Source organism: Macaca mulatta, chromosome 11 (assembly GCF_049350105.2).
Source record: "Macaca mulatta isolate MMU2019108-1 chromosome 11, T2T-MMU8v2.0, whole genome shotgun sequence".
NCBI lineage: Eukaryota > Metazoa > Chordata > Mammalia > Primates > Cercopithecidae > Macaca > Macaca mulatta.
This window is the reverse complement of record NC_133416.1, coordinates 60,832,327-60,853,754: the sequence shown is the minus strand read 5'-3', so window position 1 is coordinate 60,853,754 and position 21,428 is coordinate 60,832,327. Positions and strand designations below refer to the sequence as shown.

General features: G+C 45.8%; 1 protein-coding gene across 6 annotated transcripts in view; it reads left to right on the top strand.

Moving 5' to 3' along the window:
• Nucleotides 1–19,627, top strand: part of ATP5MC2 (ATP synthase membrane subunit c locus 2) — a 494,192-nt gene extending 474,565 nt beyond the window's left edge. For 4 of the 6 annotated variants that reach the window (XM_077954432.1, XM_077954435.1, XM_077954436.1 and 1 more), the window contains exons 2-6: nt 8,290–8,308; nt 11,689–11,758; nt 14,353–14,430; nt 14,959–15,152; nt 19,366–19,627. In XM_077954432.1, the coding sequence (XP_077810558.1) occupies nt 8,290–8,308; nt 11,689–11,758; nt 14,353–14,430; nt 14,959–15,152; nt 19,366–19,480 (476 nt within the window). In that variant the 3' untranslated portion in view covers nt 19,481–19,627. Of the gene's footprint in view, nt 1–6,981; nt 7,306–7,963; nt 10,827–11,688; nt 11,759–14,352; nt 14,431–14,958; nt 15,153–19,365 lie in introns of those variants that run through there. The other 2 variants (XM_077954433.1, XM_077954437.1) reach the window with 2 other exon arrangements.
• Nucleotides 19,628–21,428: the final 1,801 nt, after the last annotated feature.

The window sequence follows — 21,428 nt, the reverse complement described above, 5'->3', positions numbered from 1 at the left end:
AGCCGAGATCGTGCCATTGCACTTGAGCCTGGGCAACAAGAGCAAAACTCCATCTCAAAAATAAATAAATAAATATAAATAAATAAATAAATTTTTTAAAAAATAAAAATAAAAATAAAACTACATATGATAAGTGCTAAAAAGAAAAATAAGGAAGTATAAAGGGATAAAGAAGAGAGGGTGATGGCTATTTAGAGAGCGTCAGGTAAGTCCTCTCTGAGGAGAAGATATCAGAGATGAGGCCTAAATGAAATGAGAGAGTCAGCCAAGGCATAATCTGGGGGAAGAAGGTTCTGGGCAGAGGGAGTAGCAAGGGTCCTGAGTGAGAAAATCTTTGCTGTATCTGAAGTTCAGTAAGAGCCTATTGTAGCTGGACCCTTGAATTTTTTCTACAAGTACTATAAAACTATTAGAAGGTTTTAAGTAGCAAGATCCAATCTATATTTTCCTCTAATTTTTATTTTTCAGAGGCAGAGTGTTGCTTTGTTACCCAGGCTGAAGTGCAGTAGTGCAATCATAGCTCACCACAGCCTCAAACTCATGGGCTCGAGCTGATCTATCCTTTAAAAGACCAGTTTAGCTACTCACTCTGTGGAGTATAGACTGTGGCCAGGCCAAATCGGAATCAAGGAGATCAGCTAGGAAGTACTGTAGTGGCCCAGCAAGAGATGTCAGTGGTTTGGACCAAATTAGATTTTGGAAGTGGTAAGGAATACGCAAATGTGGGAGATATTTGTATTCTCAGTATTTAGCATGATGTCTGCCTAGACATTCAATAAATATTTGATGAATGAATTAAGAATTAATTAATCCAACTCAATAAAGACTGAGCTAGAACCGAAATCATCCATCCTTAGATCTTCTACCAAAATTCCAACCCCTCCACAAACTGCCACTAACAAAGGATCGGTACTAGGACATATATTTGTTAATTCCTAAAAATCAATAGGAAGATAACAAATAACCCAATAGGAAAATGGGCAAAAGACATACATGACTAGGCATTTTGCAGAAGACAGAACATGAATGACCAATAAATATATGAAAAGATACTCAACCACTCAATCTCATCAACAATAGGGGGAATATAAATTCAAACCACCATGAAATTCCTTTTTTTTTTTTTTTGATATGGAGTCTCGATCTGTCGCCAGGCTGGAGTGCAGTGGCGTGTTCTTATAGGTGTGTGCCACCACATCCAGCTAATTTGTGTATTTTTAGTAGAGATGGGGTTTCACCATATTGGCCAGGATGGTCTTGATCTCCTGACCTCGTGATCCTCCTGCCTCGGCCTCCCAAAGTGCTGGGATTACAGGCATGAGACACCACGCCCGGCCATAAAATTCCATTTTATACCCAACAAACTGACTAAATACCAAGTGTTGGCAAGGATAGGGTAGCAACTGAAACTCTTATATACTTTGGTGCACTTAAGTATTAGAAAACAAATTGAGCCAGGCACAGTGGCTCACGCCTGTAATCCCAACACTTTGGGAGGCTAAGGCGGGCAGATCATGAGGTCAGGAGATCGAGACCATCCTGGCTAACACAGTGAAACCCTGTCTCTACTAAAAACACACACACACACACACACACACACACACACACACACACAAAATTAGCCAGGCGTGGTGGCGGGCGCCTGTAGTCCCAGCTACTCTGGAGACTGAGGCAGGAGAATGGCGTGAACCCAGGAGGCGGAGATTGCAGTGAGCCAAGATTGCACAACAGCACTCTACCCTGGGTGACAGAGTGAGACTCCAGCTCAAAAAAAAAAAAAGAAAACCAACTGAGATTTTCTAGAAAAGTTGAAGATATTCATATCTTAAAACCCAGAAATTTCCTTTTTTAAATTTTTCTTTTTTTATTTCCTGTCTTACCGGAAACAATTCCCTTTTATACATATACCCTGAAGAAATTCTTCCCCACATGTACAGAGACATGTTCATAAATGTTCCAGGCAGCATAGTCTGTAATTGCAAAAAGATGAAAACAAGCCCAAATATTCATTAACAAGAGAATTAGTCAATAAATTGGTGGGTTACTATACATCAATGAAAATGAATAAACTACAACTACATACATCAACATAGATGAAACATAATGTTGAATAATGTTGAACAAAACATAATGTTGAATGAAAAGGGCAAGTCAAAGATATCTACAAACAGTATTATATCACTCTTAGAATGTTTTTTTAAAAAGAAGGAAGGACAAAATAAATAATACATGTTAAAAATAAATAAATAAAAACCAGGACATGGTAAATACAAGATTCAGGGATTAGCACAGAAGAGAAACCACATGGGGCCCTTCAGTAGTATTGGTAATTTTTTTTTTTTTTTTTTTGGAGATGGAGTCTTGCTCTATCACCCAGGCTGGAGTGCAGTGACAACAGTCTGTGCTCACTGTAACCTCCGCTTCCCAGGCTCAAACAATTCTCCTGCCTCAGCCTCCTGAGTAGCTGGAATTACAGGTGCCCACCACCACGCCCAGCTAATTTTTGTATTTTTAATAGAGATGGGGTTTCACCACGTTGGCCAGGCTGGTTTTGAACTCCTGACCTCAAATGATACGCCTGCCTTGGCCTGCCAAAGTGCTCGGATTACAGACATGAGCTACCATGCCTGGCCTTTTTTCTTTTTCTTTTCTTAAATTAGGGCATGCTGCTGCATACAGTGGCTCATGCCTGTAATCCCAGCACTTTGGGAGGCCAAGACTGGTGGATCACCTAAGGTCAGGAATTTGAGACCAGCCTGACAAACATGGTGAAACTCCGTCTCTTCTAAAAATAGGAAATTAGCCAGGTGTGGTGGTGCACACCTGTAATCCCAGCTACTTGGGAGGCTGAGGCAGGAGAATTGCTTGAACCCAGGAGGTTAAGGTTGCAGTGAGCCAAGATCATGCCACTGCACTCCAGCATGGGCAACATGAGCAAAACTCCATCCCCCCTCAAAAAAAATTAGGGTGTGGTTTAATGGGTGTTCCTTTTATTACTAAGCTTCATAGTTTATATAAAATATCAGTTCTGGAAAAGTTGTCTTGCTTTGTTCACGCCTGTGTCCCCAACACCAAAAACAGTGCCTAGCACATAGTAGATGCTCAAAATATATGTGTTGAATAAGTGGATATACATTACTTGCATTATTTTGTATGAATCAAATATTTCATAATTTTCTTTTTCCAAACGTTTTGTTTTTATTTTTTGTAGCAATGGGGTCTCGCTATATTGCCCAGGCTGGTCTCAAACTCCTGGGCTCATGCAATCTCCCTGCCTCGGCTTCCCAAAGTGCTGGGATTGCAGGCATGAGCCACCACGCCCAGCTAATTTCTTAAAAGGAAAAAACCTACTTTAATTACATTGCCCTCTTGACTATTCTAGCTGGAAGTTATACTGCTTTCACAACTCCTATTACTCATATAGCCTATTAAATCCTGCTGCATAATATAGTTATATGTGTACATGTCTCTCTTACTGATTTTAAATTTATGAAGACAAAGGAGTATGTTTTGTCCTTTTTAATACCCATTCACAATACGTAGCACAATACTTTGCACATAGTAGATGCTCAATAAATATTGGTTGTGGCCAGGCATGGTGGCTCACGCCGGTAATCCCAGAATTTTGGGAGGTTGAGGTAGGCAGATCGCTTGAGCTCAGGAGTTCAAGGCCAGCCTGGACAACATAGTGAAACCCCATCTCTACAAAAAATACAAAAATTAACCGGCATGGTGGCGCATGCCTGTAGTCCCAGCTACTTGTGAGGCTGAGGCAGGTGGATCAATTGAGCCCAGGAGGTCAAGGCTGCAGTGAACCATGATCGTATCACTGCACCCCAGCCTGGGCAACAGAACAAGACCCTGTCTCCAAAAAATAAAATAAAATAAAAATAATTTAAAAATAAACAAATTCAAAGGAAGTTGAAGTTCTTCCCCAGCAAAAACTTTTTTGGCCATCCCTCTGCCACCATCTCTCCCACTGATTCCTCCCTCAGAAGCCTGGATACAAGTGATCCTTTCCCTTCCTTTATCTACTGTTTTCTTTCTCTAGAAGTAGGGAGGTTTGCCTATGTCTCACAGTCCTGATGTCTTAGGGAACTGATTTAGCAAGGAAAAGTAGAAAATCTATCAGTCAGTTCCCACCAGCCCATCACAGCCCAGGAGCTTGAAATTAACAATCACAAATAAATAGAGAAGCTCAATATGTAAGAAGTTTTGGCAGTGCAAAGGCTCCACTTTAACTTGCAGGAAAGTGCCTGTTTAGCAGAAAGAAAGAGAATCCTGGAAAGTTAACACTGGATGGAATCTTAGAGATCACCTACTTCTCTCCCTGATTTTTCCAAATGAGGAAACTGAAGCTTCGAGAGATGAAGTAACTTGCATAGCTATTCAACTATTTAGTAGCAGGGCTGGGACTAGACTCCCAGTCTCCTGCCTGGAAGACAGCTGTTCTATCCATGCCACTTGCTGGCAACATGTACATCTAGCAAAACACATCATAAAGTATCCTCATCTTAAGCCATCAGGAATGGAAATCAAGCCATTTAAACCCTTCCTCTTCTCTCTAGCAATATCTTTCTTTTCTTTGCATTTCTCTGTGCTCTGTCTCTCCCCCCCCCCCCCGCCCCCCTCTCTCTCTGTCTCTCGTTTTTAAAATCACTACTGTTTCTTTCTGTGGCTCTTTCTCATTGTGGCATGCCTGCACGATTATCTTGATTTTTCTGCTCTAAGCTATGGCTTCTTGTCCAAAGAAACATATATAAACCAATCAAAACCCTTCCTTGGTGACCTTTGTAGAAAAGGACACTTGGACTTTCCATAAGAGAGAAGCTGAACCTCTCTCCTAGCCTATCCAGTCAATTAAAATGAGTCTCTGGCCTCCCCTGAGGGTTGTTAACCAATCCTAAGAAAGAAAAGATCAATTTCATTTCTTGGTCACCACTGTGCAGGGAGGCTGCCAACCAGTCAGAATCTGCCACTCACAGTCATTAAAAAAAAACTGGCCAATCAGGCCAACCTTGTTATATGGTCTGGTAGGAAAAGAAAGGGACTGATTGGAAAGGATAGTTCTCTCTCCACACCCTTTCCTTTCTGGACCCCAGTTTTCCCTTTGTAAAGTGAAAGAGGGACCCCTCCCCAAGCCCATAGTTAAGAAGATCACCCGACCTTCAGCTAAGCTTCTCTTGGATCTTTTGTTGTCTTCAAATTCACCCCTCCCCTTACAAACCTCCTTTTTGTAGCCTCACTGCTCCCTTGCGGATTTGATTTCTTGCTTCAAGTCTCGTAGTAATAGTCCCAGGATTCTCAGCCTCCCCTCAGATCTCCACTCACCAGCAAGTAAAATAACTTGTTTTGTATGATTTATGCAGGTGAGGCCGGGCGCGGTGGCTCAAGCCTGTAATCCCAGCACTTTGGGAGGCCTAGACAGGCGGATCACGAGGTCAGGAGATCGAGACCATCCTGGCTAACACGGTGAAACCCCGTCTCTACTAAAAAATACAAAAAACTGAGGCCGGGCGCGGTGGCTCAAGCCTGTAATCCCAGCACTTTGGGAGGCCGAGGCGGGTGGATCACGAGGTCAGGAGATCGAGACTATCCTGGCTAACATGGTGAAACCCCATCTCTACTAAAAATACAAAAAACTAGCCGGGCGTGGTGGCGGGCGCCTGTAGTCCCAGCTACTTGAGTGGCGGGCGCCTGTAGTCCCAGCTACTCGGGAGGCTGAGGCAGGAGAATGGCGTGAACCCGGGAGGTGGAGCTTGCAGTGAGCTGAGATCCGGCCACTGCACTCCAGCCTGGGCAACAGAGGGAGACTCCGTCTCAAAAAAATAAATAAATAAATAAAATAAATAAATAAATAAAAATTTAAAAAAAAGATTTATGCAGGTGAAACCGTTTTTAAAGTGTAGTTGAGTCTCTTTCAGGAGATATTATCTCAAGGACCTTGCAATAAACAGTCTATATAGGTAGCAGTGTAGAATTGAGTTGCAATGCCCTCAACTATAGAAGCAGTGATGATGGTGGTGGTGATGGTAATGGTGGTGACGATGATGATTTTGATGCTAGTAATTACTGAACTCTTACTGGGTACCAAGTACCTTGCTAAAAGCTTCATATGTATTATCCCAATATTGACTGTGTGGTAAGTACTATTATTCTTCCCAATTTACACAGGAGGAAATAGATTTAAAGGGGGTTAAACAGCTAGCTCAAGGTCACACAGCGATTTGGGAACCCAGATTTGTCTGAACGCAGAACCCATTATTCTATGAGGGTAAGGGAGTGTTAAACATCGCAGGCTGTAACTTTCAGAAAGAGCCAGCTTTAGCTTCCTCCCAGGCCCCTTCTCTGATCCTCCTCTGGGATTGTTAGCCATATCTGAGTGTCCAAATTGTCGCAACAGCTGCAACAGCCGTTTGGGGGTGGTGGCCCCTAAGAACGGTGGACTTTCTCTGCCACTGAGGATGTGAAGCCGACAGCTTAAAAGAATTCCGTTTTGGTGGGAGTGGAGATGTCTGGAGACCTCAGGGGATAAACTTGTGTCTTTGCTAGCCTGTCTTTCTCCTAACAGCATCTCCACAGTGCCTGGCACCACTTGGTACTTGATAAATACCTGTTGATTGATTCCCAAGGATCCCAGTTCCATTTCCCACCTACCTACCCGCTCGGGGCGTAATCAACAACTAGAACTGGAGATTTGGGGATTTCAGAGGAACCTGTGAGAATCCGAATGGAGCTGGAAACGTGAATTTAGGAAAGACGGGCAGTCCACCACCCTCCTCTTCTCGCCTGCTTCTCCTATTTCTCCCCACTCTTTCCCCTCCCTTTCAGGAGCTCAGGGCCATAAAAATGCAGATGGAGGATCGGTGTGAAATAACGGGCCCATATAAATCCCTCTGCCGCCCGCCTGCAAGATGGATTGGCCGCATTGAAATTCCTCCGCGAGGATAATTAAACTCGGGGCCTCATCCGGGCAAAATTACATTCCTGTAATGGCGTCGCTCGGGGTCCCGGGAAATTGCTCCGTGGGCTTTCAGCGGCGGTTTTTATCGCCGGCCGGGGTGTGCCTGGCTGCGGCTCGCCTCTCCTCCGGGACCGTAAAGCTGCTGCCGTGATTTATCCTCCCCTTCTCCCAAATCCGATTAAATGGAGGAGCTCGGGGCCGGGGCGCCGCGGGGCCCGGGAGCCGGGAGGGGGCGGCGGAAAGGACGGGGCCAAGGAGGGGAGGACAAACGGCCCCTCAGAGGGTGGCGGATTTGCCTTTATTTACGACCGCGGCTTTCTTTTTATTTTTTATGGGGTTTGGTGAGTTTTTCCCGTCTTTCTCGTGCTGCGTTCAAGCACGATGCAGGGACGGCAGGGGTTTGGAACTGGATAGGCCTTGTCGCCCTGTTCCAAAGGGCAGGGCAAGTCCTATCTGTGAGACAAGGAGGCCTAGGAAAGATGAGGGGCCAGGAAGCCCCCCACCTCCTTCCATCAGGGGAAGGACGAGCGAAAGGGGAGAGAAGATGGGCGTTCAGGAGAGCATGGGGGCGGGGGAGTGGGGCGCTGCTTATCCCAACTCGCTAGTTGAAACCTGAGCAGAGGTTCGGGTAAGCCTGGAGTGACCTTGCAACATTACAGCGAGTTGCGGGTTCCCGTTATTCCTAGACTGTCCCAGGACCCAGGAAAGAGAGATTCGAATCATATTTAGCCCTATCTTCTGGCTTGCTGTTGCTGCTTTTCTCATGGTTTATCACCGGAATGGGAAGGGGGGGAAAGGGCGAAGCCACCAGAAGCAGCTGCGGCATTTTGCTGACTATTCGCCCATTGAGCCGGTTTGCCATCCAGTGATGCCAGGGTCCCGGCGCGACAGAAAGCAGGACTCCCAAGATATTCCTCCTGCTGCATTTTAGGCACTGAACCCCATTCCTGACTGTATGTTAACACTGAATTCTGAGTAGGAGTTTTGTTGTCTTGGCAGTATGACTGCGCATGCTCGGAAAGGGGACGCAAGTCCGCGATCCCAAACGTGGTACAGACCGAACCGCCGGCCACGTTACGGATCCGCTTACTCTGCGGAGTTGGCCTCATTTCTGCACTGTCGGCGCTCGCTGTAGTTTCTCCTCTCGAACGCCAGGTGGAGCAACTGGCCGGATACCGCCACAGCCCTGGCAGGCGGCGCTGTGATGCCTGAGCTGATCCTCTATGTTGCAATCACTCTATCCGTGGTGGAGCGACTCGTTGGCCCAGGCCACGCATGCGCTGAGCCTTCCTTTCGCTATTCCCGCTGCTCCGCCCCTCTCCGTCTTCTCTGCAGTGGGAGAAGGTAAGGCCTTGAGACCTAGAGCCCTCTGTGCGCCGCGCACGCGCGCGGGACACCCCACCTCGCGCGGATGCTTTGAGACTCTTACCTTGCTTGCTCCCACCCTTGTCCTCGCTTCCTCCCTGGCTCCCGCTACCCCTGCGCCTTAGAACTGGGTCTTCCGCGTGCAGGTGACCTCCAACCGCGCGGGCCTGGCGCCATCTTGGATGTCTTGTTGGGGGAGGGTGCCTTGGCGCTGGCCAAAGTTAGATCCTGGAGTGCTGCTTTTCACCTGTTCCACCCAGCCCCTACGGACACGCTTTTCTCGGCCTCTGGCCCTTTCAGATTGTCACAACCCCAGGCCCTCCCCTCCTATCTCTGCTTTCTCTTCTCATCCTGACTTGTGCCTTCTTTATTCTGAAGTCTCCAGACTTTCGGCCCCAGGACCTCAGGTGCTCCGAGCAATGGAGATAGTGGATCGTCTAAAGTCACCAATCCCTCTAGTCAGCACCCCTCAATTTAAAAAGTAAACCTTGAACATGGTAGAAGTGGGGAAAAAAAAAAAGCCAAAACATCGCCTCCCGTCAGGTTGTGGCTTGAGGGTGGCTAAGGCCGAAGAGAGAGGCTGGTTGCTTTGGAATCACTAGTTGTTTACCAGTACGTTTCTCGCATCCTGGTACGCTGGTGAAGTTGGAAAAGTCACAAGTGGTGGGCTAGAGATGAGGGTTTCTGTTGAGGCAGCAGGCCCAGAAAGGTGGGGTAAGGCCAAGCTAGTGGGGCCAGCATGAGTCCCTGCCTGCCAGCCTTCCTGTCAAGGATTAATTAACCTCCCCAGATTCTGCTGTTACAGGGAAAAGATAGTTTAAGGAAAGGAATAGTTAAGTCACCACCCCTGTGACTCATCTACACTGAGCAAAAAGCCCGTGATGATTTAGGAGTTCTGATTCTGGATAGTACCTTTGCCCAAGTTGTAGGCTAACGATTGCAGACTTGCCGTGATTAGATAGCCAATGGTGGGATCACTTAATTGCCACCCTTTGTTGTGGGTTTGTTACATGCCAGCACCACATTAAACTCTTTGTGTATGTTAATTTGTAAATGAACATACTTAATCCCCCTAAGAGTTGCATTTTACAAAGATGATAATATGGTATAATTCCCTTAGAAAAAACCACTCCTTCTTTTTCTAAAAGCCTTAAAGAACTATTGGATTTTGACCCAACAAAACGTGAATAGTACAGCAGCAAAACTGGGTTAGAGTTACCTATAGGCAAAAATCAGAGTTCTAGATAGGACAAGAGTTGAAGACATCCATTAACCTAAAAGTAATTAAGGCTGGGTGTGGTGGCTCATACCTGTAATCCCAACATTGGGAGACCAAGGTGGGAAGATCGTTTGATGCCAGGAGTTCCACACCAGCCTGGCAAACAAAATTTTTTATAATGACACTGTCACTACAAAAGCAATTAAGATCTTGGATTCAGAAGTGTTTTAACCTGGAACAATCTGAGTTCAGTTCATTTAAGGAAGTGGCATTTCATAGGCCTAAGCATTCACTGAGTATTTCAGCCTGTGACATTAGAAAGCATGTAACTTAAAAGATCCAAGTTCAAGTCTATCCTCTACCACTACTGCAGTTTCAAGACTGGGTTTAAGGTCACGCTCTTGCGTTAAGTATATATAATAATCATCTGGGAAACTTGTTTGAAATACGGGGCACTTGAGCCTTATTCCGAGAGATCATTTTTGTTTGTTTGTAGACGGAGTTTCACGTTGTTGCCCATACTGAAGTCCAGTGGCATGGTCATAGCTCACTGAACCCTCCAACTCCTGGGCTGAAGCAGTCCTCCTGCCTCAGCTTCTGGAGTAGCTGGGACTACAGGTGCACTTCCACCTCACCTGACTAATTTTATTTTTTGTAGAGCCGAGGTCTTGCTATTTGCCCAGGCTGGTCTTAAACTCCTGGCTTCAAGTTATCTCTCCGCCCCAGCTTCTCAAAGTGTTGGGATTACAGGAGTGAGCCACTGAACCTAACTCCCCCAGAGATCTTGACCAGGAAGGTCCAAGTTGGGCCCTAGAATATGCATTTTTTAATACATACACCACCCAGATAATTCTGGTTCACATGAGCTTCTCACTTCACTTGGAGAAACCCCCCTGCCTTTAGGTTTTTAACTCACCTTCTGTTTCAGGTAAGTTCACTTCTACCAACTTAGTTACCTATAGGGTGTCAGGACTTCTTTAGATCTTGGGGAGACACAATTTAATACTTTTTTTTTTTTTTGAGACGGAGTTTCCCTCCTGTTGCCCAGGCTGGAGTGCAATGGCGCAATTTTGGCTCACTGCAGCCTCTGCCACCCGGATTCAAGCGATTCTCCTGCCTCAGCCTCCTGAGTAGCTGGGATTACAGACATGCACCACCACACCTGACTAATTTTGTATTTTTAGTAGAGACGGGGTTTCTCCATGTTGGTCAGGCTGGTCTCGAACTCCTGACCTCGTGATCCGCCTGCCTTAGCCTCCCAAAGTGCTGGGATTACAGGTGTGAACCACCGCGCCCGGCCACTAATACCTTTTAGATAGACTAATAGCAGAGTTCCTCCTTGATCTTCCTCATCTTATTAATACAGGAAATTGAAGTATTTTGAGGAATTGGATACTTCCAGGGATCAGCAAAGAGATTGTTGGAGACCTTCCAGTGTCTTGGCCTTCAACAAATATCTCCCAAAACTACAAAGACTCTAGAGGGCAACTTTTTTGTTTGTCTTTTTGAGACTCATGCTCTGTCACCCAGGCTGAAGTGCAGTGGTGTGGTCTCTGCTCACTGCAGCCTCCACCTCCTGGATTCAAGCAATTCTCCTGCTTCAGCCTCCTGAGTAGCTGGGATTATAGGCATGCACCACCACACCTGGCTAATTTTTGTGTTTTTAGTAGAGATGGGGTTTCACTGTGTTGGTCAGGCTGGTCTTGAACTCCTGACCTCATGATCTGCCCACCTTGGCCTCCCAAAGTGCTGGGATTACAGGCGTGAACCACGTGCCCACCCTAAAGGGCAACTTTTAAAGATCCAGATGATGAAGTCTTGAGAAGGGTTCGTTTTGCATAAAAACTAGGGAAAACTTAGGCAAAAGACACTCTGGGAAAATTCGTGTGGCAACTGCAAATCCCAAGTGATCACTTGTTGAGACCAGGGGAAGTCACTTGGTTATAAGGAAATCTTGGGAGCTGTGTGGGGTTTCTGGAAGAAGTCATGACTTCAGGGTTTTAATGCTATTTCTGCCGATGACTTAAGGTCAGTCACTGTTTTCTGGGCCAGTTAAGCTTTCTAGGGCCCCTTTTCTGCTAATAAGGATATAGTTTAGTGAATGAGGAGAGTGTTTACAATACTGCTTCTATAATTCCAGCTCTCCTGCCACAGCCCCTCACCCCCTGAAAATGTTCGCCTGCTCCAAGTTCGTCTCCACTCCCTCCTTGGTGAGTACCTGTTTTTCTGGGAGAGTTTTAAAGGAGAGACATCTTGTCTCTCTTTCCATCAGATCTTGTTCTTCACAGCAAGGCTGGGGGAGAGGAGGTCCAGGCGGGCACATCACTTGAGGCCAGGAGTTCAAACGCACCCTGGCCGACATGGTGAAACCCCATCTCTACTAAAAATACAAAAACCAGTTGGGCGTGGTGGCGGGTGCCTGTAATCCCAGCTACTCAGGAGACTGAGGCAAGAGAATAGCTGGAGGTGGAGGTTGCAGTGAGCCAAGATCGCACCACTGCACTCCAGCCGGGGCGACAGAGCAAGACTCTGTCTCAAAAAATAAATAAGTAAGAAAGATTTGTGGTGAGGGAAGGCCCTTTGCTATGATTGCCTAACAGGGGAGAGTGAATGCTTGCTAGATACTCTCCTGCCCCATATCCCTTGGTGGCCAGTTAATTCTCTTTTCTTTTTTTTTTTGAGACAGAGTTTCTCTCTTGTTGCCCAGGCTGCAATGGTGCGATCCACCACAACCTCCGCCTCCCAGGTTCAAGCGATTCTCCTGCCTCTGACTCCCAAGTAGCTGGGATTACAGGCATCTGCCACCACACCCAGTTAATTTTTGTATTTTTAGTAGAGATGGGGTTTCACCATGTTGGCCAGGCTGGTCTCAAACTCTTGACCTCATGATTTGAGTAGAGACAGGGTCTCTCCGTGTTGGTCAGGCTGGTCTTGAACTCCCAACCTCAGGTGATCCGCCCTCCTCGGCCTCCTAAATTGCTGGTATTACAGGCATGAACCACCGTGCCTGGCTGTGGTCAGTTAATTATTAACCAGCCATCTTAGGAGAAGAATAAAGATGAGAATCTAGACCAAGATCAAGTTATTCCTACTCCTGAAACTATATGTCATGTAAACTTGCCATCCAGAGTGGTAAACATAAGTAGATTACATAACTTGGACTGAGATTGCACTGTGTGTAGGATCTTGTCCTGAGTGATCCAGAGCTAAAGAGTTCATTCTGGGACTTAAATTTGGATAGGAAGCTAAAATTTACATAAATACACATTGGAAAAGTATTTGACTCAGAAACAACAGTATGGAAGAAATATTTTAAATAGTAGTTAGAGGAGGCGGTTGGTTCATTCACAAATAAAAAGGAGTACCGTTTATTTAGCATTTATCATGTGCCTTCGCACTGAGTTTACTGATTGGTATACATAATCTCATTTACTCTTCAACCCTGAGAGATGATATTTTGATTTCATAAATGAGAATACAGGCTTAGAAAGGTTTAAGCGACTTATCCTGAGAGTACACTGCTGATAATAGAGTTAAGATTTGAATCTCACTTTATCTGATGCCTAAAGCCCTGGCCGTTAATCACCATGTGTCTGTTTTGGTGTCACTGGGTTGGGGTTAGTCAGAAAAGGCTACCAGAAGGAGATAAATTTTGAGCATGAATCTTTGTTCCTGTTTTCCAAAAGGATGTGTTCAGGGAAAGTTACTGGCTTCTTTCTTGTGGGCTGACCATTACCCGTATAGATGGCCCCCTACTTTAGATGATTTGACTTAAGATTTTTTTTTTAACTTTTTATGATGATGCAAAAATGATATGTATTCATTAGAAACCATACTTCGGGGTGGGCGTGATGGCTCATGCCTGTAATCCCAGTACCTTGGGAGGCCGAGGTGGGTGGATCACTTGAGGTCAGGAATTCAAAACCAGCCTGGCCAATATGGTGAAAACCTGTCTCTACTAAAAATACAAAAATTAGCTGGGCATGGTTGTGGGTGCCTGTAGTCCCAGCTACTCAGGAGGCTGAGGCAGGAGAATTGCTTGAACCTGGGAGGTGGAGGTTGCAGTGAGCTGAGCTGAGATCACGCCACTGCATTCCAGCCTGGTGATAGAGCAAGACTCTGTCTCAAAACAAAACAAAAAAACCATACTTCGAATTACTAATCTTTATCTTTTCCCAGGCTTGCAATGTGTGGTACAATACTCTGTTGCAATACTCAGCAGCAAGCCACAGCTCCCAGTCACCTGCCCAGTCACAAGGGTAAACAACCAGCACTCTACAGCGTACTGTGTTGCTAGGTGATTTCACCTAACTGTAAGCTAATGTAAGCTTTTTGAGCACATTGAAGGCTAGGCTAGGCCAGACTATGGTGTTTGGTAGGTTAGCAGTATTAAATGGTTTTTCAATGTGTGATGGATTTCTTGGCACATAACCCTATGGGAAGTCGAGGAGCATCTGTGTATATCTCCCTTGTTGAGTGAGGCAAATGCTTCTGAGACTTAGATTTCTTCTCATTCTCAAGAGCTATAAAAGGATACAGCAACAGTGGATGCTCCCTTGTAGCCCAAAAGGAAGTAGACTTTCTTTCTTTAAAGCAAAGTCTGAGAAGCAAGAGAAATGGTGTGGTTCTTTAATTTAGACTTTGCTAAAAGGAAGAATGATCCAGAATTCTAACGTATGTGTGAAGATGGGAAGGCCATCAGAGGAAAGAAAATCCTGTCTGATGATATAACAACGTGGCATTGTTCTGAAACTCCTCTCCAGTCTTCCTTGACCTTCCTGCCCCTGTATGTCATTCCTGCTAGGTCAAGAGCACCTCACAGCTGCTGAGCCGTCCCCTATCTGCAGTGGTGCTGAAACGACCGGAGATACTGACAGATGAGGTACCTTACTGGTGGAGTTGGGACTGTGGTTTTGGGGGTGATGGGTGGGGAGGGTTACCTGCCAGAACCAGGAGGTAGAATGCTGAGGACAGTCATCACAGGCTAAAATTCACGAATAGCCAAGGCCATGGGCTTTAGTTGGAGATAGAGAACGTTAATATGCTGTATGCTATAGTGCTCCAACTTTTGCCACTGGTAGCACATGCCCTTGTGCACTGCTGCTAACTGCTGTTACTTGGCCTAGTCAACTGACTTCAGTTGGAAGCCTTTAGTCCTAGGAAGATTATCTCCTTGGGGCAGCAAGAATAGACTAGGGCCTCAGTCTTACACTTCTTGACCACACCTGAATCTTAAAGGCATTTGAAGTCTATATCCTACATTAAAAGGTTCTGTTTGCCAGCATTTTAGGGGGTTAAACAGTTTTCCGTTTGGGGGAGGAACAATGGGATTTGGCAGCATAAAGGTTTTAAATGGTGAAAAAGTTACTAAAGCAAAAAACTTTACCTTCTACCTGCCTCTTTTTCACAGGGCCTCAGCAGCTTGGCATTCTCACGTCCCCTTACCTCACTTGTCTCTAGCCGCAGCTTCCAAACCAGCGCCATTTCAAGGGACATTGACACAGCAGCCAAGTTCATTGGAGCTGGGGCTGCCACAGTTGGGGTGGCTGGCTCTGGGGCTGGGATTGGGACTGTGTTTGGGAGCCTCATCATTGGTTATGCCAGGTAAGATAAGTTGGGCCCTCCACTGGTTATCTGATATGCTTTCCAAAGGTCAGAAAATATTTGGGGGTCTAGAACTATACTATCCCACTCTGTAGCCACTAGCTACATGTTGGTTGTTTGTTTTGAGACAGTCACGCTCTGTCGCCCAGGCTGGAGTGCAGTGGCGTAATCTCAACTCACTGCCACTTCTGCCTCTGAGTTCAAGCGATTCTTGTACCTCAGCCTCCCAAGTAGCTGGGATTATAGGCGCGCACAATGACGCCCAGCTAATTTTTGTGTTTTTAGTAGAGATGGGGTTTCGCCACGTTGGCCAGGCTGTTTTTGAGCTCCTGACCTCAAGTGATCCACCCACCTCGGCCTCCCAGACTGCCAGGATTACAGGCGTGAGCCACTGTGCTTGGCCTGAATTTTAGTTTTAATTAATTAAAAATACATAGTTTAGGTTTTCAGTTCTTCAGTCACACTAACCATATTTCAAGTGCTCAGTAGCCAGATGTGGCTAGAGGCTACCATATTCAACAATGCAAATATAGAATGCTTGGCTGGGCACAGTGGCTCACTAATCCCAGCACTTTGGGAGGCCGGGGCAAGCGGATCACTTGAGGTCCGGAGTTCAAGACCAGCCTGGCCAACATGACGAAACCCCATCTCTACTAAAAATACAAAAATTAGCTGGGCATGGAGGCATGCGCCTGTAATCCCAGCTATTCAGGAGGCTGCGGCAGGAGAATCGTTTGAACCCGGGAGGTGGAGGTTGCAGTGAGCCGTGAGCCAAGATCATGCCACTATACTCCAGCCTAGGTGACAGAGTGAGACTTTGGGGGGAAGAAAAAAAGCAGAAAGAAAAACAAATATAGGCTGGGCGAGGTGGTTCATGCCTGTAATCCTGCACTTTGGGAGATCAAGGCGAGTGGATCACCTGATATCAGGAGTTTGAGACCAACCTGGTCAATATGGTGAAACTCTGTCTCTACTAAAAATACAAAAATTATCCAGGCGTTGTGATGGGCGCCTGTAGTTCCAGCTACTTGGGAGGCTGGACAGGAGAATTGCTTGAACCCAGGAGGTGGAGGTTGCCATGAGCCAGGATGTTGCCACTGCATTCCAGTCTGGGCAACAGAGTGAGACTGTATCTCAAACAAACAAACAAACAAATAAATGCATATATATATATATATATATATATATATATATATATATATATATATATATATAAAAGAATATTTATATCATTGTGTCGTTGAAGAAAGTTTTATGAACAGCTTTGGTCTAGAGCATGTGTTGGCAAATGAAGGCCTAAGTGCCAAATCTGGGCCATAGCCTGGTTTTGTATGATTGAGCTAAAAATAATTTCATGGCCGGGTGTGGTGCCTTATGCGTGTAATCCCAGCACTTTGGGAGGCCGAGGCAGGCAGATCATGAGGGCAGGAGTTCGAGACCAGCCTGGCCAACATGGTGAAACTCCTTCTCTACTAAAAATACAAAAATTAGCCAGGCGTGGTGGCAGATGCCTGTGTTCCCAGCTACTCAGGAGGCTGAGGCAGGAAAATCACTTGAACCCAGGAGGCAGAGGTTGCAGTGAGTAGCAGTCACGCCACTGCATTCCAGCCTGGGCAAAAGAGTGAAACTCTTTTTTTTCTTTTCTCAAAAAAAATTGGTTTCACATTTTTAAAAGGTTTCATTTTTGTTTTAAAGCAAAAGAGACTATATGTGGCCTGCAAAACCTAAAATTATTTACAATGTGGCCCTTTACAGAAAATGTTTACCTTCCCTGTTCTAGAGACTCAGTGAACATAGTGACTTTACTGCTGTTTTTCCCCATCTCTGGGAATTTCCCTCTGTCACTCCTGGGAAAACTGGCACTGCAGCCAGCCCCTGGTTTCTGACGCCTGGGACTGTTTAGTACTCCCAGCTCTGGATAACTCAAAGTTAAAACCAAATTAGTCCTCTAGAGACCAGCAAGTTATCTTAATGTCTTTTGGGAAATAGAGTTCTTTTTACGAATTTGTATTAAAAAGTCTGACTGCTGGCCGGGCGCGGTGGCTCAAGCCTGTAATCCCAGCACTTTGGGAGGCCGAGACGGGCGGATCACGAGGTCAGGAGATCGAGACCATCCTGGCGAACACCGTGAAACCCCGTCTCTACTAAAAAATACAAAAAACTAGCCGGGCGAGGTGGCGGGCGCCTGTAGTCCCGGCTACTCGGGAGGCTGAGGCAGGAGAATGGCGTAAACCTGGGAGGCGGAGCTTGCAGTGAGCTGAGATCCGGCCACTGCACTCCAGCCCGGGCTACAGAGCGAGACTCCGTCTCAAAAAAAAAAAAAAAAAAAAGTCTGACTGCTGCTTTATTCACTATTCTGTTAAATGTTGATGTTGATTTACCTTACCCATTAAGACTTCTGGAGGTATCAGAGTAAGGGAAATACAGGTTATATATGGGCCTTCAACATTGAGAGTCCTTTATCCATACTACTTCAATTCATAAACCCCATAAACCATTTGTAACTTTTTTTTTTTTTTTTGAGATGGAGTCTCACTGTTTCCCAGACTGAAGTGCAGTGGCATAATCCCAGCCCACTGCAATCTCTGCTTCCCAAGTTCAAATGATTCTCCTGTCTCAGCCTCCCAAGTAGCTGGGATTACAGGCATGCACTGCTACCCCCAGCTAATCTTTGGGTTTTTTGTGAGTGTGTGTGTTGGTTTTTTGTTTTGTTTTTTTTTTTTGAGACGGGTCTCGCTCTGTCACCCAGGCTGAAGTACAACTGTGCAGTCTTGGCTCACTGCATCCTCTGCCTCCCGGGTTCACGCCATTCTCCTGCCTCAGCCTCCTGAGTAGCTGGGACTACAAGTACCTGCCACCATGCCCGACTAATTTTTTGTATTTTTAGTAGAGACAGGGTTTCACCGTGTTAGCTAGGATGGTCTCGATCTCCTGACCTTGTGATCCACCCGCCTCGGCCTCCCGAAGTGCTGGGATTACAGGCGTGAACCACTGCGCCCGGCAATTTTTGTGTGGGTTTTTTTTTTTTTTTTTTTTTGGTTTTTTTTTTTTTGAGATGGAGTCTCGCTCTGTCGCCCAGACTGGAGTGCAGTGGCGCGATCTCCACTCACTGCAAGCTCCGCTTCCCAGATTCACACCATTCTCCTGCCTCAGCCTCCCGTGTAGCTGGGACTACAGGTGCCCCGCTAATTTTTGTGTTTTTAGTAGAGACGGGGTTTTACCGTGTTAGCCAGGATGGTCTCGACCTCCTGACCTCATGATCCGCCCGTCTCGGCCTCCCAAAGTGCTGGGATTACAGGCATGAGCCACTGCGCCCGGCAAGTTTTGTATTTTTAGTAGAGACAGGGTTTCACCATGTTGGCCAGGCTGATCTCGAACTCCTGACCTCAAAGCGATCTACTTGTCTCAGCCTCCCTGTAATCTCCCAGCGGGGATTACAGGCGTGAGCCACCGCACCTAGCCTAATTTTTATACTTTTAGTAGAGACGGGGTTTCACCATGTTGGCCAGGCTGGTCTCCAACTTCTGGCTTCAAGTGATCTGCCTGCCTTGGCCTCCCAAAGTGCTGGGATTACAGGGGTGAGCCACCGCACCCAGCCCATTTGTAGCTTCTTAAAGCCCCAAATCTTTTGACTATTTGAAATGAGAGAACATAATCTGTCCTTCTTACTCTCTGGTCTTCTAGAAGAGCGGTGTTCTAATTGTGTTCCATAAATCCCTTGGATTCTGAGGATGTGCCCCAGAGACTGTCTTAGTGAATAAAGGGGAGACCAAGCTGTTAAAATTTCCCCTACTTTTATACCATTGCAGTTTGACTTTTGGATGTTTACTATATTGGAGTTCTGCTTAAAGTTTGAAAACACTGCTCTAGATAGACCCTTCCACTCTGGATGCCTCTTCCATCCTATTTGGACCTTGGATATTAAGTGTCTAGGCCAAGAGGTCTTAATTTGTGGTAATGAGATGGGTGAACCATTAGAGAACGTCATGATTATACCTGGGCCATGTTACAGGATTTTAGATTGTCTGCTCCCCCTTCATTCAGTTCTTATAGAGCCTTTGGGGAATCAGGGCAAGAATTTGGGCATGATGGTGTTACCCTAAAAGCTTCCTTATGTAAGATAAAGAGGAGAATTCTCCCTGAGCCCATCTTACATATTTGTCCTTTTCTTTGTGTGAACTAGAATTTCAGTCTTCTCTCTCTCCTTCTCCAGGAACCCTTCTCTGAAGCAACAGCTCTTCTCCTACGCCATTCTGGGCTTTGCCCTCTCAGAGGCCATGGGGCTCTTTTGCCTGATGGTGGCCTTTCTCATCCTCTTCGCCATGTGAAGGAGCCGTCTCCACCTCCCATAGTTCTTTCTCCCGTGTCTGGTCGGCCCTGTGTGTTCCTTTTCCTATACCTCCCAGGCGGCCTGGGGAACGTGGTTGGCTCAGGGTTTGACAGAGAAAAGACAAATAAATACTGTATTAATAAGATGTTTCTTGAGTCTCCTGTGTATATTTCTTTTCCACAGTTGGCTGAGTGCCTTGGTGAGAGTACAAGGCCCGAAGGGTAGTGATGGCGCTAAACTCAACATGGATTTGGCTGAGCTCACTTTTTCTTAATTCTGTTTCAGAAAAGCTTTATTTGAAATAGCATAACATTTTAAATTATTTTCACCTGGCATGGCCTGCTACTTGCCTGGGAAGATTGGGGTCAGTAGCAACTTCAAGTTTTAACTTAAAATGTTGGCTAATAGTCTTTCTGTTTCCACTGTCACTCTCCTGGCTCAGGCCCTCATTATCATCCTCCTTGTCTATTGCAAGAACCTCTTAACTGACCTTCTGCCTCCAGTCTCCTACCTATAGCATTTACTTCTGCCTACCATTGCCAGGTGAATCATCCTGAAGCATAAGACTGGTTTTATCAGTTACTGGTTCAAAAAGTCACCTCAACTTTCTCTGCTTTATCTGTTATTAGTCCCATACACTACCTAAAGTGACTTGTTTTTCAGATGTTTTCCTGTCTTTACCATATCTTCCTGCCTTTTCCTTTCTCTGCTTTTTTCTGCTTTCTTTCCCTGAATCTTTGCTCACTTTCCTCTTTTTCAAAGTCTGTTATCCCTAAAGACTTAAATTTAACCTCCATGAAGCTATTTTCTTGTTTCCATCCACCCTCAGCCAAAAGAGCATTAAAGAGCCAAAAGAGATCACACCACTGCACTCCAGCCTGGGCAACAGAGCAAGACTGTCTCAAAAAATGTATTCCAAATCCTTCATTGGAATCTATTTATTTATTTATTTGTTTTTGAGATAGGCTCACTCTGCTGTGGTGCAATCTCAGATCACTGCAAGCTCTGCCTCCCAGGTTCAAGCGATTCTCCTGCCTTAGCCTCCTGAGTAGCTGGGATTACAGGCGTGCACCACCATGCCCAGCTAGGTTTGTTTTTTTTTATTTTTTTTTATTTTTTTTAATTTTTTTTTTTTTTATTTTTAGTAAAGAGGTTTACCCATGTTGGCCAGCCTGGTCTCAAACTCCTGGCCTCAAGTAATGCACCTGTCTCCTCTCCCAAAGTGCTGGGATCGCAGGCATGAGCTATCACGCCTGGCCTGGAATCAAAATTTTTAAAAGTCTGGGCCAGGGGCGGTGACACACCTGTAATCTCAGCACTTTGGGAGCCCAAGGCAGGCAGAGCACCTGAGGTTGGGAGTTTGAGACCAGCCTGACCAACATGGAGAAACCCCATCTCTGCTAAAAATACAAAAGTAGCCAGGTATGGTGACACATGCCTGTAATCCCAGCTACTTGGGAGGCTGAAGCAGGAGAATTGCTTGAACCCGGGAGGTGGAGGTTGTGGGGAGCCGAGATCGTGCCACTGGACTCCAGCCTGGGTAACGAGAGAAACTCCATCTCAAAAATAAAGAAAAGTCTGGCCAGAAGGCATCTAGAGAGAAAACCCAAGGATGCTGAAGGCAGTAAGACCTGCTTCTCAGTTTCTTACAAGAGTCAGTTGTGTTTCTTCAGCACCACAGGAGGAGCATCAGTAGGTTTGCGCCATCCTAAATTTAGAAGCAAATGGTGCCCTTTGAAATCACCTCAATGCTAAACAACAGTAATGAAGAACCATGCTCCAGCCTCCCTTTCAAGATGGATTTAATAGTTTGAGGCCTAAGAGCATCAGGATGAGAAAGCTGACCAGGGACAACACTGGTAATTTGGCTTGAGTTGGTGTCTGGGAACCTAGGGCAGCTCTGTGTCTCCTCACAGATGAGATGAAGGAGTATTCATGTATAATTC